The sequence below is a fragment of the Bufo gargarizans genome, chromosome 4 (genome assembly GCF_014858855.1).
Source record: "Bufo gargarizans isolate SCDJY-AF-19 chromosome 4, ASM1485885v1, whole genome shotgun sequence".
Classification (NCBI taxonomy): domain Eukaryota; kingdom Metazoa; phylum Chordata; class Amphibia; order Anura; family Bufonidae; genus Bufo; species Bufo gargarizans.
This window is the reverse complement of record NC_058083.1, coordinates 411,046,735-411,064,271: the sequence shown is the minus strand read 5'-3', so window position 1 is coordinate 411,064,271 and position 17,537 is coordinate 411,046,735. Positions and strand designations below refer to the sequence as shown.

Below are 17,537 nucleotides of genomic sequence, written 5' to 3'. Positions count from 1 at the left end.
CACCAAGTAGTCCAACCATCACAATTCAGCTGTTGTCAGAGCCGCTAAGATCCTTAAATGGTTTCTACCACCTGATTTTGACCTAATTAGCTCTCAGACAGTAGCGATCTGCTAGTGTCTGATCTACCTAACAGTGCTATTTTCACACCTTTGTGTGGATCCGTTTCACTAAAAAACGAAATGCTAATGAGCCTCTAGGTGCTATGGGGGTCTTTTCAGCACCTAGAGGCTCGGTCTACTCACCCTGTATGCCGCCCCGCTCGTCCATCAAGCCCGCCCATCTCCTCTAGCATGCCATCCTCCATCTCAGCCAGCGGACGAATTCTCGCGCCTGCGCCGTACACGTTTGTATTCAGCGCAGTAAATGTCTGACCGCTCCCTGCACAGACATCTCCACTGCGCCTGCGCCGATTACGTCACAGTGCTCCGAGGAACAGATGGCGCAGGCGCAGTGGAGATGCCAGCGCAGGGAGCAATCAGACAGTCACTGCGCCTGCGCAGAATACAGACGCACACGGCGCAGGCGCGAGAATTTGAGATAAATGAGATGGAGGATGGCATTCTAGAGGATATGGGCGGGCTTGACGGACAAGCGGGGTGGTAGACCGAGCCTCTAGGTGCTGAAAAGACGAACCCATAGCACCTAGAGGCTCATTAGCATATCAATAAAAGTTTGTTTTTTAGTGAAACGAATCCACACAAAGGTCTGAAAATAGCATTGTTAGGTAGATCAGACACGCTAGCAGATCGCTAGTGTCTGAGAGCTAATTAGGTCAAAATCAGGTGTTAGAAATCCTTTAAGCTTGCCCGTTTTTCCTGCTTTCAACACATTAACTTAAAAAACTGGGTGTTTGCTTTCAGTTGTCAGTGGTTTTAATGCTATGACTGGTCGGTGTATACCTAACTATTTAAAACCCTACATATATTGTATTATATATAAAGTGCAGGTATCGGGAGTAAAACAGTGACATCCTAAGCATGTTCTCATCATGTAAGATAGAAGATAGAATGACACAGTCCAAATGCAAAACCATTAGAATTTGCAGTGATGATAAAATCTCTTTATTATCTGCATATTATATAAGTTACATTCATTTTGAAAAAATATTATAATTTCCCAGTATCCACTTTATATATAAGTAATGCTGTCATCAGCAAAGATATACACAGTTTAATTTCTGAATATTTAAGCTGTAGATAATTTTTTTTTTTACATTAAACAAATCTCTTCTGTCTATCTTCCTTTAGGCATGTTTTAACCTTTTAAGATCCTCAGCATTTTACAGTCTAACATTAAAATGACAGATACATTCAGCTTTTATATTGATCGAAATTATCAAAATCTTAAAAAAAATACAATTTAAATATAAATCACAAAAATGTGCATTATTCATATGGGCCAGGTTCAGTGTATATATTTTGGAAAATAGACATATTACATTATCTTTGGAGTTTAAGAATTATTCTGTAATCAAAATCCAATGTGATTTTACTGGGTGAATATGAAAGTCTACACCAGATATCATAGAGCTCAAGCCTGAGGGTTCAAATTACCTTGTGGCCTGAAGGACCCTATGAGTCTATCATTCATCATTGTTACAGTGCAGTTTAAGAGAATGACAGTTGAACTCTGGCTACTATGGGCAAGAAGGTCACCTTATTGTTCTCCTACTCAGTGACCAGTAGATATCTCTAACTTAGCATGGAGAAAAGTGAGATGTCTTCAAAAGGCTACACTTGGCCTTCCTTAGCCTTCAGCCTTGTTTACAGGTTCAATCCAGTGCTTGTTTTTAAGCTCCCCTAAAATAGTTCATCCTACAAAGTGTGAGACTGTCCTTTTTTCTGTGTTCATCTTTCAAATGCGTTTATTGAAATAAAGATTTTAAAGCATATGAAATCACAGGCTTTCCATGAAGTTTGCATATCTATTTACAGCTTTAGGTAGAGATCTCTAAAGTAATATTTACAGTGTAACCATCGACTTGTAAATATAAGAAACAGATTGGCCACAATTTTCACCTCACGACATTGGTTTTGGTTTGAATACAGAAGTAATCTCTTTGAAAGACTATGTCAAACTCAAAAATATAGCAAACTTGTTCTTTTGATTAGACAACAGAGTGGCGTTCTTCAAAGGTTCTAAAAGATAAAGAGAAAAAAAGCATAGCATATGAATATCAGCATACAATGCATACATTGTATACATAATTTAATGATACTATAATTTATTTGAATAAAAGTAGTAAAAGTTCAATTATTTGCAAACATAACTTAGTAGTTGACTAGACATATTTGTTAATGGATTGGTCAATGGAGCTGTTATGTCGTCCAAGGGCACACGTATCAAAAAAGGCAGACATTGTCCTAAAGTGTCCCATCAGCTATGTAGGTAGCTATTCCACTCCTCAGAGGAAATGGTCCAAAGGTTATGGAAAGCTTATTAAGTGGCAAACATATATCAAGCCCTTCTATCCTGCCCATTTTAAACTTTGCTATGGGACCCACTATCTTCCATGTAGTTTGTGACTGCTATCAATTGTGAACGCTCTAGACATTCAGATCCAGTGGTGAATATGGTCATGTGCAAGAACAGTATGTTAGCTCATGGCTAACCTCTGTCTCATGAGAGAAGGTGGTAATCATACCACATTAGTCAATCCATCGCCAACGTGCATTTATAATGTTTCTTAGAATAATTTTCATAGTGGTGCTTACATAGGCACAGACTGCACATATGATATGCTCACCCCTGTTCAATCACATCATGGGAAATGTGTTATGACATCATCACTTAACCTTTACACAAGAATAAAACATTTTGCATGGTAAGGTAACATATAAAAATTGGGTACAGACATGAGAAGGAACACGAAACAAGCCTCAGATGTCTATAAGAAACTGATTTGGGCTTAATTAAAACCAAGATTAAGTGTACATTCACACGACCGGGTTTTTTTTTCCGTATCCGATTCGCATCCGTTTCCGCATTTAGCGGTATACATGCGGATCCATTGATTTCAATGCTTTAAAATAATGTACGGACAACGCAATAATCAATTGTAATTAATGTCATACTGTAGGTTTTAGTATTCATTGAGGTATTTAACTGCATGATGTTAGATTAAACATAGAAAATCACAGATGATCAGCCTAAATTAACATAGCATGAAGCAGATGCTGCACCATTAACTTTACAGTCCTCCCACGAGCAACATAACCATTATACTTTTGCATATTGTTGTTAGAGAATTTGCTTAAATTGTACAATATCCTACATGGATTAAAGAGGTGCCACCAGAATGTATTGTTCCTCCTGTTTGTGAAAGTGTTGGCAAAAAGAATAGTCTGTTCAACAAACCTACATATTGATTTACTGATGTACTTTCACCCTCCTTTACTTTTGACAGTTAGATCATGTGACCACCCCCTCCCCAATAAGATTAGCTGGATCTCCCTTGACATTTGATTAAAAGACTGTTATACAGTTTATCATGCAAATCAGTGAACATACAAGTGGGTTTGATATAATTAATAAATATAATATCATATTTTTACTGTGCACTCTGAAAAAGCTCACCCTTAGACAATGATACGTCTGTAATAAAATGACATAGTATCTGAGGAACAGGGTTTATCTGTCATCAGGTTCAAGCTGACCGAACCACATGAAATCATGGCCTGGTCCCAAAGCTGCACTGCTCCTCCCCACCCTGCTTGGCTTGATTGACAATTGTCCCTGTCTATTTGATTTCATACTGCCCATGGTACAGACAGTATGACTATGTTGACAGGTTGCCTTTAAGGCGGCTAAAATAATTCACTAGGTGTAATGGCAGTAACTAAGCTATGATGAGTAGAGAAATTTAGTGAAATGACATACCAGTGGTAGGTGGTTCAGCAACTCGTCAATGTTGGCATCATCATAATTTTCTGAAAATGGAGCTTGACTTAGATCTGCATCTTCTCGAAGACTTGAAGGATTGATATCCTCTTGACTATAAAAAATGCAAAAAAGTACTTTGCTTAATATCATTATCACCACCTATTTGTACAATAGGAGTGAAGTTCTTACATGCAAGTCAATATAACTCATCCAGTTATAGCATGTTGCTATATTGTATTACATTTGTTTCATGAGAAATTTGGAGACCTTAACCACATTTGAGCTAAGGTTGGACACATCTTTACATATTGTTTGGTGACACCTGCTTAAAATACCCTGTACCCAGAGCTAAGCATATTATGATATCAATTATGATGAATGAACCACCAATAAACTGTGTCTATAACCAACTTACTTTCAGTCTACATGTTGTTATATTGTTCATACAGTAGTTTGTAGCCTTTGCTCCTTTCTACACTTTATATACTGAATGTATAATTGTTATAGGGAATATTAATTATTAATATTATAATATATAATATTTGTATACTTAAAGGGGTTGGCCACTTTCTAGCTTCTTGTGGCCAATGTGTATATAAGAGGACTATATGGCACTTACTAATATAGCTTTTGTTGATATTCTGTTCTGTTTGCTATTTTTCATAAACCTTGTCCCCTTGTTAGGTAAATCTTCTGTGCTATCCACACAGAGGTCCTGTCCATAAGATGGCCGCTGATAGAGTGTCATGTGACCAGACAAATCACCTCCATGTGATGTCTCCTACATTCAAACACAGTGCGCCTGCTCGCCCAACAGTGCTCTCCCGACAGTGCAAGTGCAGATGGCAGGCATATTTGAACAAGGGAGACATCACACAGAGTGAATTTGCCTGGTCACAGGATCCTCCATCAGCAGCCATGACTTCTGTGTGGACAGCAGAAAAGACTTCATAATAACTTCTGAAATATAGAAAATTGTGCAGAATTTCCACAAAAGTTATATTAGTTTATGACATATAATCATCTTACAAACACATAACAACAGTAAAAAAAGAAAGTGACCAACCCCTTTAAAGTAAAATGTATTACCAGTCTCACATTTAGTTGCCCAGGCCTCAAAATATGAGTGAAATAAAAAAATGAGGTTGTCAAAATAAAGTAATATGCAAAAGATCATGCAAAGCAGGTGGATAAAGTGGATGGATATAGAAATGTAATACTGTCTCTTATTCTGTACTACTGAAAACCATTATTACAATAAGAGAAATGAAAGGGTTCTTTAAAAGGATTCTTACACCAGATACAGCACATAGCAATCATTTCACTTGTCTGCAAAGTATCCAAATTAATCCCTCAAGATAATGACAGTCATGACTAAGTAGATGCATTTGTCCCACAGCAATTCTCAGAGTTAGTGGGATTTTAATTAAAGTCCTTCCACTACTCCATCAATACCTTCTTTTTCCTGTGAGAACGGAGTTTAAGTATTTCTTTACTGCCATCTGCTTCCTAAATCGACTGTAGTTATCGGTGAAGACCGCGTCAGAGTGACGCTTTACAGGGACTGGATCGTCTACAACACTGTTACTAAAATGGGGAACAATAGGACACAAAATAATCACAATGGATTAATACATAATTCACAAGCTAAAATGCATTTTCTTATTTTCCATAAGGCTACGTTCACATCACCGTTCAGCCTTTCCGTTCTCCTGCTCCGTTTAGGGGCAGGAGAACGGAAAGGACGGATAAGCACATAACTGACACCAAACTGAGTCAAACGGAGCCTGAGGACCCCTATAGACTATAATGGGGTCCGTTATGTTTCCTCTCAGAAGATGATTTTTAAGCGGAGACAAAAGTTGTGCATGCAGGACTTTTGTCTCTGCTTAAAAATCTTCTTCTGAGCGGAAACATAACAGACCCCATTATAGTCTATGGGGTCCAAAGGGCTCCGTTTGACTCAGTTTGGCGTCAGTTATGTGCTTATCCGTCCTTTCCGTTCTCCTGCCCCTAAACGGAGCAGGAGAACGGAAAGGCTGAACGGTGAAGTGAACGAAGCCTAAAACACTTTATGGGCCCTTGCACATGACCTTATGTCCTCCGAGATATACGGTCCGCGAGCGGGTCACATGTCCCGGAGGAGCATTGATCGTGCGCATGGGAGCACACAGCATCGTGAATTACAATGCTTCCATTGCTAGATGGAGTTCAAAACAATGTCCTTTTAGATTGTGTCAGTGTACTGCTACATCAAAGGCATGGAATAAGGTAGCAGATGTCTATTTTCTTTCACCCGGAATCAGGTAAAAGACATATATGTTGAATATACAATTTTTACAATGGCAGCCTATGTTTGATGGATGCCAATGTAAAGCATTCATCATTGGCCTCTGTTAAGCAGAAACCTCAGGGATCTCCAGTGACATCACTGCCCATACATGGTTAGTGTTCAAAGGAGCTCCCGAGGCAGAGTGGAGGCCCCAATAGAGGAATGGAGCGCTGGATTGAGGGGGTGGGGTATCCAGAGAGAGGAGCCACAATCTGTGTCCACAGAACCTGAAGGGTATAGATGCTTCTCAGGACCTTCTCCAATCCCTCTCTGCATTCAGCTCTATCCTCCATCTTTCGTCCAGTCCCTCATGAGGACGTGACAGCAGATGGAGGACGTTTGGGGAGAGGTCAGGAATGCACACCAGATAAACTATAACCCCACTCCTACCCGAAATAAAAACAGTACTTTATACTTTACTGCTAATAAAGTCTTCCTGTCTGTTTTAACCCTTGGCAGGCTACACAGCAATAAGCAGTCAGGGTTTGGCCATGGAAAGGGTTGACCCCTATAGGACCTTGTGATTTTCAGTTTTTGTATTTTATTTTTTTACTCTTTGCTTTTCTGAAGCCATAACTTTTTTAATTGTATTTTTCCATTCACATGGTATGGAGCGCTTGTTTTTGTGGGACAGGTTGCACTTTCTAAAGACACTATTTAATATTGCATATAATGTAGTGGAAAGGTGATATAAAAATTCCATGGAACAAAAAACACAATTCTTATTATTTTTGGAGGTGATGCTATGGGAAAACTGAAATAGCCATTTTGATTTTTTTCTCTGTGATGACATTCACTGTAAGGGATGAAAATGTTTTTTATTTTAATAGTGCAGGCATTTTGAGACATGACAATGCCTATGATCTTTATTTTTTAAACTGTTTATAATTTTTTTTTAGTTATCATTGTATGTATTGGCAGTTGCCATTATTGCAGACATATCCTAACTAGAGATGAGTGAAGTTTTCAAAAATCTAAAATTTTAATCGGCAGCTTCGCCGAACTACGTCTAGAAAATCAATTTGTTAAAAGTTACTTTGCCACAAATTGCTTTTCATTGTATAGAGCGGGCGCAATGATGGGAAATAGAGATCACGTCATCCCACTCTCCCCCCCCCCCATCATTTAACCCCTCAGATGCCGCATTCAACACTGATCATGGCATCTGAGACCTGAGACTCATATTCAGGTGCTCAGGGAGTTAATCAGGGGTTAAAAAAAATTATACTCGCCACATCCACTTGATTGTGGTGAGGCAGTTTGCTCCTGTCTTGATTGAAGAAAACCTGCCACGAGCTTGATGACATCTCCATATGATCATGCTCACTGCGCACAGTGATGCCATCACTGATGGAGTCAACACACGCAGCCACTATGGTCACATGGTGACGTCTTCACATTTGCCGCAGGTCCTTTGGCGGGTTAAATTTCATCAAGACAGAAGCGGGTGGCCACTCCGCAATCAAGTATAATTTTTTTATTTTCAGTCACTATTTTAGTAAAAAATGATTCGTTATCACGAGGAAATCCAATTTGGATGGTACACATGTCAAATTTGACACTGAAATATTTATCAGCAAATGTTTGCAATTTGATTATTTCTTTTTCTCAATATTTTAAACTGTTCTCCTCTCTTTCTGAGCAGAATGAGACTTCAAACCATGACTCATGGTAACACAAGTTACAAAAGGTTGAAGACCGCTGCTATATGGTATATTAAAATGGCTTTTTGTGTAACATGGGCAGCATTGTAGCTTTTACAAACATTATCTCTTAGTGTGACAGGCCATCTTAAACTTTCTGTGTCACCCAGTTAGTCCATGTTTGCACCAAGCAGCATTTTCGACCTACATGTCCAGTTTATGGCTCAATCTTTGTCTTTCCTTAAAATCACAAAACCAAATTCCACTTCCAGTCTTCAGCTTATAAATGTATTTTGGCCTGTAAATTGGTATATTGTTTTGTGTAAAAAAAAACTATATTCAATTTAACATGAAATCTCACCTGACTCTCTTGCCAATTAGAGATTCTAGATATCTTCTTGCAGACAGTTGACCCAAGAGCTTACTGTATCCACTAGTAAAAAGTCCATCAGCGTGTCGTGATGTTCTAGCATGATGAAAAATAAAAGTTTGAAAATGTAATTGTAAACTATGTTAAATAGTGTAAAAATGGTAATAAAGGTTTCCCAGTTGTACATTTAACACATATTAAAAAAGTAACCGTTTTACATGTTGTCATCGAAACCCACTGATGGTCTTCTTACATGGGCCACCGGACCAATATTGAGTGCAGATCGGCAAAAGTTGATCTGCACTCGTTTAAAGTGCCCTTTACATGGCCCAATACAAAGTTCTAAGGGGGGGGGGGGGGGCAAACAATCGTTATTATGATTGTTCGATTTGCTTTGCATATGGTTGGTTAAACCATACTCTTGACAGGCCACTATAATGCTGACACATGATGATTTTAGATGCTGCATGAAAGTAGCGATCACTTGACAAATGATTGTTTTGCTTTGACCTTTACATGGGGCAATTATGGGAATGAGCCTTTGTACAAACTCATGTTCCCAATAATTGTCATACGCTCAGCCAGTGTGAAATGGCCCCTACATTGCTAGATTCATGGCTTCACTTTTGACCTTCTCCAAGAAAGCAATAATTAAACACAATGGGGGTCATTTATTAAGACCGACGTTTTAGACGCCTGTCTTATTAAAGCCCCTGCCCTGGCAGTGGATGGCAAAAGTTATGTAGAGGTGCTTAGTAGGCTTACACTTAGACCATTTTCTACGCCTAAAACAGGCGTAAAAAATTATGAATGAGATGGGCCTATTGGACGGTCCCCTTCCCCGCTCACACCAAGCCCACTTTTTTAGAGATGGAAAAAACAGATTGCGGCGCAACTAACTATTGTTCCACAATCTGTGCCTGAAGTACACTTAATATAGACGTATTTCAGATTAATAAATTACCCCCTATACTTTTAATTTTGGGTATCTGATATCATATATAATATTTACCTTATTTTGGTTTAAACTTGGTTGGACGCATTTTGTCATTTACAGATTTTTTTAAAGCAATGATCCAAACCTTTTTGTATAATGACAGAATCCTTACTGAGATTTATCAACCACTGTGTTCTAACCTGATTCATCTAGAACTTCATCTCATGGTGAACTGACAGTCTCCATCATAAAGCAAAGCAAAAGGACAATTTCCCATAGTGTCCATTGTGTTTGCCTAGGCATAATCACTTCTTAAGTGGAACTAACTGAAGATCTACCCACCAATCCTTGCATTTAAAGGGAAACTTTCTTCTAGAGAACACCTGATGACACGTTGAAGATTGTAATGACTAATAAACCCAACGTTTCTATAAAAAGGGAAGTTACCCATGACAACAGCCAACAAATGATGGCAGTTTCATGTTGATTGCTGTGTGTTACAAAAAACTTGGTGGCTACAAACCACAGTATTAACACCACAAATCAAAAGATGAAATTTTAGTTGGATGATTGATTTTTAGTAGCACAAAATATTTTAAGAATCCACCTAAAACTATAGAAGAAAAACATTAAAATGATTTCAGGGGCACTGAAATTAACATAAGTTATACTTTTGATGGTGAGTGTGAACCATGGCAAATTATTCATACTGTAGCATATCAAGAAAAAGACAAGGAATAAATAATATATAGTTCAGATATGTGGTATACCTACCTTCCAACGCCTTGGGCCATGTCCAGAAAAAACTTGTCATTCTCTGGTAGATTGTTCTGCAAAATGTCTGTATCTTGTTTTAATGTCCCCTGTGTCTGATCAGCTTCATTTGCTCCCTCAAATGACAATATATTTCCTAGCCTGAAATAATTTATATTTATTATTTATTTGAAACACAATGTACAGCGCATTATAAAATTCCACATATTACCTTTAATCACAATGCTATTAATGAATTAATGAATTCCTACTCACATCAGTTAAAATGACACACATATAAAAATCTTACATTCTCTGTGTGTACACCCTCTTATGTTACGTAGCTTTGGACATATATCTTGTCAAAATATTGTCTTTGATCAAATATCTCAGAATTGATAATGACATTGATTTCTTTCTATCCACTGGGAACACCATGCACAATGCCACCAATAAATCATTCAATGAAAATCTAAGTAAGGGGTTGTACACATTCTACATGGTGTCTCACTACTGAGACCTCCAGCAGTCAGTTACAATATGCTGAGATATATTCTGGTAAGGATTTAAATCACCCTACATTGCCACCACAGTTGAAAGTGAGCATTACATACTGTCCATTGATTCAGTGGGCTGTCTGTATAATGCATGGACATGCTGCGTCCTCCAGAGAAAAAGAGATGAGGTCCCTTTTTACTTTTTATAGCAAATCTCTGCTCCAGCTAGTTGATAAACACTCTGAATGAGGGTCTCCTCTCTATTGTTCCCATCAGGCCAAGATGTAAATAACCTGAGCAGGTGCCAGCCAGTGGTGGCTGGAGCTATGAAAACATTTGAGGTGGTTGTGCTCTTCTGTTTCCGTAACTCCCATAGCACTAAATTTGCGCTACACAAGTAGCATAGCCCAGCATGATGTGCTGTTTCTGCTAACTTGGAAATCATGAAAAAGTGTAACTTGCTGGCGCATGCTGTTTTTATAGCTCAAACTCAGTGCTATAGGAATTATGGAAAAGCAGAGTGCTCGTTGCTTGGCCATTTCCATAATTCCACCTTCCCCCAGGCGGCGCTTACTGTGACTATTTCTTTCCTTTCATGGCCGAAATGGGAATAAAACTTTAACTTAGAATGTCATAATAAGTGACTTAAAATGAGTTTTATAAACCAGAAAACCCCTTTAATATACAGTAGAATGTACCCTAGTTATAAAGGAGGCTTTTTCCTATTTATGGGAGTCACATTTAATGGGGATGGGTTGCAACCATCCTACCACTAGAAAGCTCCTCTTTGATTACTTGACTATCATAATATTGATTAAACTATATAAGTCACTGTGCAGCTTGTTAAACCTTCTCATTGCGTCCACCAGTCACAAGTTGGCTGCTAATCAATAACTAATATATTAATAGATGCAAGATGTATTCATTGTTGTTGCCTATTGAATGCTAGCCAAGTGTAGTGCTAACCAGCTAATAGTAACCCGGTAAATTTTAACAACATGATCAGTTGAAATTTGTAAGAAAAAATAAAACGTTCTGCACAAATGTGACGTGATAGCTAAAAGAATATACTCAAAGTAATCATGAGTAGAATGAAGTCAATTAGACAAGGTTCTTACATGGTCTTGTTGCGCCTTGAATCAAGGCTACAGTTAAGTATGTGATTCCTGACAAGTAATGTGCTTGTTACATCAATTGGATTTTCCTAACGTGCATGCCTTGGCTGAAGAATTCAAAAAGCATTTTGAAGCATGTTGGAGGACGTGCACAATAGCAGTGGGTTTAAGAAATGTTATTACGTATTTAAGATCCTTTGGAGGTTTAAAACAATGTGTCATGCAATACATTACTCTTTATTATTATGTTATATAGAAGATTTATGTTTACATTGCTTTGTGTCTGTTGTAAGTTTTTTTATCTTAGGCAAACAGCTTCATGTTGGGCCCAATTACTCTTCAGCTGACTAACTGTTTGGGTATGACATTTTATCCTATCTCACAGATATTACCTACAGCTGAATAATGTGGCTGAACATATAGAATTTCGGAAATGCTATGCTTATTTCTTGATCAGTTTTCTTTACAGTAAAGACTGTAATATGGATGTCTCATAAAGTCATCATGGCATATCCGTAGGATATGACATCACTTTGCAAGCAGTTGAGGTCCAACCTCTGGGACCCCCACCAACCCAGAGAAGGAAGGGCCACAGCACTCATTCAGCTGATTCTATAATATTGCTTGTTTAGCAGTCCTCCTGGCCAACTGGATGTGCAAAGAACTGCAGCCAACCTCACTGACTTGAATTGAGTCATGCAGTTCCCCTCCAAAGTGAGTGGCCAGGACAGCACTGTACAGAGAAATAATGCAAAGGAGATCATAGAAGGATAGCATATCCTAATTGAGAATACCTCTTTAATTGGCGGACCATGGAACTGACTCCTTATTGGGCAGTTAGGGTAAATAGAATGTGAATTACATCTGGGGGATATTGGGACAATAGTAATTGCATTATTTGTCCATCCCTAGTATTTTTCATACAATAATACATTAGCCTAATAACTTGGTATATTAAATAATAAATTGGTAATACAACTCCTGATTAAACAGTTTACAGAACACTAGCTCTAGAGATCAAAAGAAAAAATATCAATTGATACAAGCCTTTTCCTAAAGTAATGTATCCCCTATATGTCCTCCTATTGTTGCGTTTTATTGCTTACAACAATTATATTGGATTACAAGTGATTTGTTACACTTACAAGCTTATTAAATGACCTGTCAATTTTATTTAATACACTGTTATGGTAAGTGGTAAAGATGTCACAACCTTTCCACAATCCATATGCGAGATATAGTCCATATACCCAGGAAATCTATGGCGGCATTTACCAGAGTGTCACAACAGATGCCATAATTCTTCTAATTTAGATGGATCTGTGTTACTGATGCGTAGCATGTTAAGAATAGAGAGACATTTTTAACATTTTGCTCTCATGGATTTCCCATTTATATTTTCAATCATGTTCCAGATTCTATGAATATGACTATATAGCATACAATTCTAGAAAACATTCTTTTAGATATTATATATTCTGTCAGAATTTCACTGAGAGCCTTTGTAGACTCTTACTCTATGTCTCCTATATCCCTTGCTTTTGATGATGACCTGTAGAATAATAAGTCATTATTTGGGGTGAATACATACAATCAAGCCTCTCTGAGATTGTTAATTAATAAGAAATATAGGCAAATATTACAAATTTGCTATTCTACTCCAATATTATTTTGCATTGAACCGTAGGCAAAAGGACCTTCATAACCTAGAAAGTAAGAAGCATTTTTAGTTAAATATACCAGTACAGTTCTGACATTATCTTTAGTGTTGATCTCGAATATTCTAATTGCACATTTTTACCGCGAATATTGGCATTTCGAGAATTTGCGAATATCTAGAATATAGTGCTATATCTTCGTTATTGCGAATATTCTAGATTTTTTTCATCAGTACCCATGATCCGTCACTGACTCTTGCTTGTAGGCCAATGAGAAGGCTGCAATATATTTGAATTTAGGAATAGTATTGATCACAAATTTTCAGATTGCTATTTTTTTTCGTGAATTTTTCGATTGCCGATTTTCGCAATCAAGAAAATAATGACTGGAGATCACGAATTCTCAAATTTGCGAATATTTGCCCAAATATTCACAAAAAATCGCAAATTTGAATATTGCCCCTGCCGCTCATCACTGATTCTCTTGTTTCAATTTATAAAAAGAGAGGCTAGCAGTCAAATGTCAAATCAGTAGTGTATATGAACCATGACTAGGACCACTATACATGAATATGAATTTCTATAAAATATTACATTTTAATACTTCAATGTTTTACTTAGAAAGTTGTTGATCCAAGTAGTTATTTTGATGTCAGACTGAAGTCAGGAAGGAATTTTTTTTCCATAAGATGAGGAAAATTGGCTTTTACCTTATGGGTTTTTCCTGCCTTTTTCTGGATCAGCTTTGGGTGATGGGCTGAACTGGGTGGGCTTATGTCTTTTTTCCGCCTCGCAAATCATGTTACTAGGTAATAGTTGAGTTTGTTACTAACCATTATATGAGGGAGTTAGTAACAGTGGGAACATTCCAAACATAAACTTGAAGCACTTATGGTAATGCTCAACTACTGCCCTACGAATCTGTCAGCAGAATACATGCCCTGTGTCTACTGATGTGTTTTAACACTAATTTGTATACTCCATTCCATAGAGGCAAAGTTACCCTCTCAAAAACATGGTTATCCCATATAAATATATTTTGCTAGTTTCTGTGTCTTGAAGTTGCTTCAGTGAAAAGGGGTCATGTTTGAAAAAGTGATTTTTTTTCAGGATTTTTAGATATCCCGCAGTCAGATTACTACTTGTCACTGCTTGTCACTGCTTGTATTGGCAATCTATAACACTATTTATGTAGAGAACACATTTATGACATGAGTGTTGATGCAATACCCTAATATAACTAGATGAAACCAATACTTCCCCCTGATAAATTAGGTAACTAAGGAAATTTAAATATTCTTAACCCAATCTTTCAGACCATGCATTTGATGAAAAACATGATGTCAACATTCACTGGGCAAGGAGATTATAATCGAAAGTTTTTGAAACATTTTTTTAATGGAGGTTTGATATTATTGCAATAGTACTGATCAATACATTTCTATTCCACATACCTGTACCTAAGGTACAACAGCAAATTCCTATGTATTGTATCTTGATCGCCAACCATAATTGATACAATTATCCAAAGTATGTAAGAATTACATAAATATTTCTCACCTGCTGTTAGAATAGGTTCCTAAAGGAGGTAATGCTTGTGCTCGAAAGTAGAAAACACTGAACAGTGTAAAAGACACCATAAGGTGGAAGATGCTTCTATGTTCCATCGCTTCAACCCTAATGGAGCACAATATATTTTACTATAAGTAGTGAAGTTAATATATGTTTTTAGTATATACTATGAACTTTCAATAAATGTAAGATTTTGATAGCAAATTTAATATAAACTATATAAAAAAAGTTTTAGACTATCTGGATTTGGCATACAGAACGCTACCCTATTCTTACTGTGAATGACTGTAATTATCTACATTAAGATGAAAATTAGAAAATCCATATTAAACATGTAACAAATCATTAATCCATGCCTTCCACAATCAGACATTTAAATCCTTAAATATATTTGAAGTTGGCAGGCTTTTTGAATTAGTAATATACAGGCATCTATGTATTCATTCACTTTTATCTATTGTTCATATTTCAATTGCTTCTGTTTTATCAGATGTACATAGCTATCAATTTATCAGACTTAAAATCTTTCTTGTATCAACCTATCTCTTAAATCTTTATCTATCTTATATTAATATATCTATCTATCCATCCATCAATCAATCAGATGATATTAGCTATCTATCATCCCTTACTATACCTATTCAGCCATCTCATATTTTAGAACTATGATTTTTTTTCAAAATTCTATCTATTGTACTTCTCTCTCACTGTATCTATCCATTTATCATCTTGCATGTTAAGTATATTACCTTTCAAATACATTCTAAACTGTACTATCGTATATATTTTTCTATGTTAAGATATATTAGGTATCTAATCTATGTATACATCTATCTATCTTATATCTATAATAAAATCTAATATCTATAATTAACTTACATTTAGCAGACATCTATATTTATTTTCTTTTATATTTCTATTTCATCTTCATCTATCACTTCCTTACTATACAGTATATTATATTTCTCCTAATCTCTGTAGATACACTCCTACAGAAGTCAGCTCAGAAGTTCCTGAGCTTCTCTCCCTCAGATTCCCCTAGCTAGTTTGTTTTCTCTGTAATAAATGAGAATAGAAAGGCTTTTACTTACTTAAAACGCAGCCTCCCTCTTCCCTGCTGTAGGTCCTTAGACCAGAGCTGACTTTCCAGAACTTCCTAGAGGACAGAAATGAAGAGGTTGCTATCCCTGGTGCTGAAACTCTCAGGCAAGTCTCCGGAGAACAGGCTGAGGAGCAGCTGCTGGAAGTTGCTTGTGATCTTGTCCTGCTCTCCTCCTTCACTGCGAGGAGTGTGCACTTCTCAGGCTGCCTCACAATGTCTCATTTAATACAGAAACATGCTCCTATAAAACGAGTGGGAGAGAAGGGCTGGTCAACAAGACTAACTCAAGTGGCTTACGTGAAGACGTCACTCCACATCCCAGGAGGATTCACTAAAAAGTCGTCATCACCTCCTTGCTTAGGGCTGCAGATGAAGTCCTGTGTGATCAATGGATTCCATAAGGCATGACTATGTATCTGGTAATTTACTTAGGTAATGAATGATTGCACATCCACAATGTCATTAACAGCTCTACACTTGTGACTGGACCATACAACACTGATGCAATTATTACCTATCACATCAGTGACTGCAGCCTGGCTTCTGTGGACATGGGGGACACAAGTATATCATGTCTAGCATGACTGTACTGTACAGTATCATTTATTCTGCATGTCTACATTGCAGGTGCTTATTTATTACCAGTGAAGATTGATTTATTGATTCTATTTGAGTTACAGAAATGATTTTCATTAAACATGAATATTTGACACAAGCCACTTAACATCTCATGGATAAAATGTCATCACTTGCCCTCAACTTGTTGCCATTTCTAGATACAGTAAGCCTTTATTATCATGTTATAATCTAAAATGGACCACCAGATTCAGTGGCCCTGTACTGAACATTGGACAATATGACTATGGAATCCATTCACACAGTGTAGATCTTCAGGTGAGATAACAGTGACGTTTTAATCTCTATCCTTTCTAACGTCACTGTATACATCATCCCCTCAATTATCTTTACGCTGCTTGTTGGGGTGAAGAGGTGCACCGTGTACAGCTGCAGAGCACCAAGTATGGAGTGATCCCACTATCTGTAAAAAAAAATCTATATTATTTATATTTATAAATATTACATAAAATATTTATATCTCTTTGTGTTTTATGCCAAATTGCGTAAGTACAGCATTTGTTGACTTATGTATTTCTCACTGTATATATTATGTTGACATATTCCACAGCACTGTATAGATATTGTCATCACTCACATCCTTGTCCCCAGTGGAGCTCCCCATCTTAAAAATACATATACACTAGAGGCAATTTCATAGGAAACCAATTAGCCTATCAGTGAGTTTTTTGAGTCTGGTGAGAGAATCCCCTCCAAAAAAGAATGCTCTAATTATTATCATGGCTTATAATTTACAGTCTACCCAAACAGTTACTGAAGTTTTGCTTCAGAGCAGCAAGGATGGTGTTTGACAATGGGTACTTCACTCAGAGGGCACAAAGACAGTTATACATATGTCTGCCTGTGATGGTCATTTAAAGAGACCTTTATGGGTTTTGTTTTTTTAAATGAATACCTTATTTAATAGTCCACCTGCTGCAGATGCTCCAGCTTTTTTTGTTCTGATAGACCCCATTGTGCCTCCCTTGTGCCTCTGTTGTGCCACTATGCCTCTCTTTTCTAGCTCCCAATATGTAAATGAATACCATCATTACAGGGA

General features: G+C 37.2%; 1 protein-coding gene across 1 annotated transcript; it reads right to left on the bottom strand.

Moving 5' to 3' along the window:
- Window positions 1–1,964: 1,964 nt before the first annotated feature.
- On the bottom strand, window positions 1,965–16,049 carry LOC122936223 (vasoactive intestinal peptide). Its single transcript, XM_044292314.1, has 7 exons — window positions 15,852–16,049; window positions 14,749–14,865; window positions 9,940–10,080; window positions 8,220–8,324; window positions 5,339–5,470; window positions 3,881–3,995; window positions 1,965–2,139 (listed from the first exon to the last, which is right to left on the bottom strand). Exons 2-7 carry the CDS (start codon window positions 14,853–14,855, stop codon window positions 2,131–2,133), a joined length of 609 nt encoding a protein of 202 aa, XP_044148249.1. The 5' UTR covers window positions 14,856–14,865; window positions 15,852–16,049; the 3' UTR covers window positions 1,965–2,130.
- Between the last annotated feature and the right edge of the window lie 1,488 nt (window positions 16,050–17,537).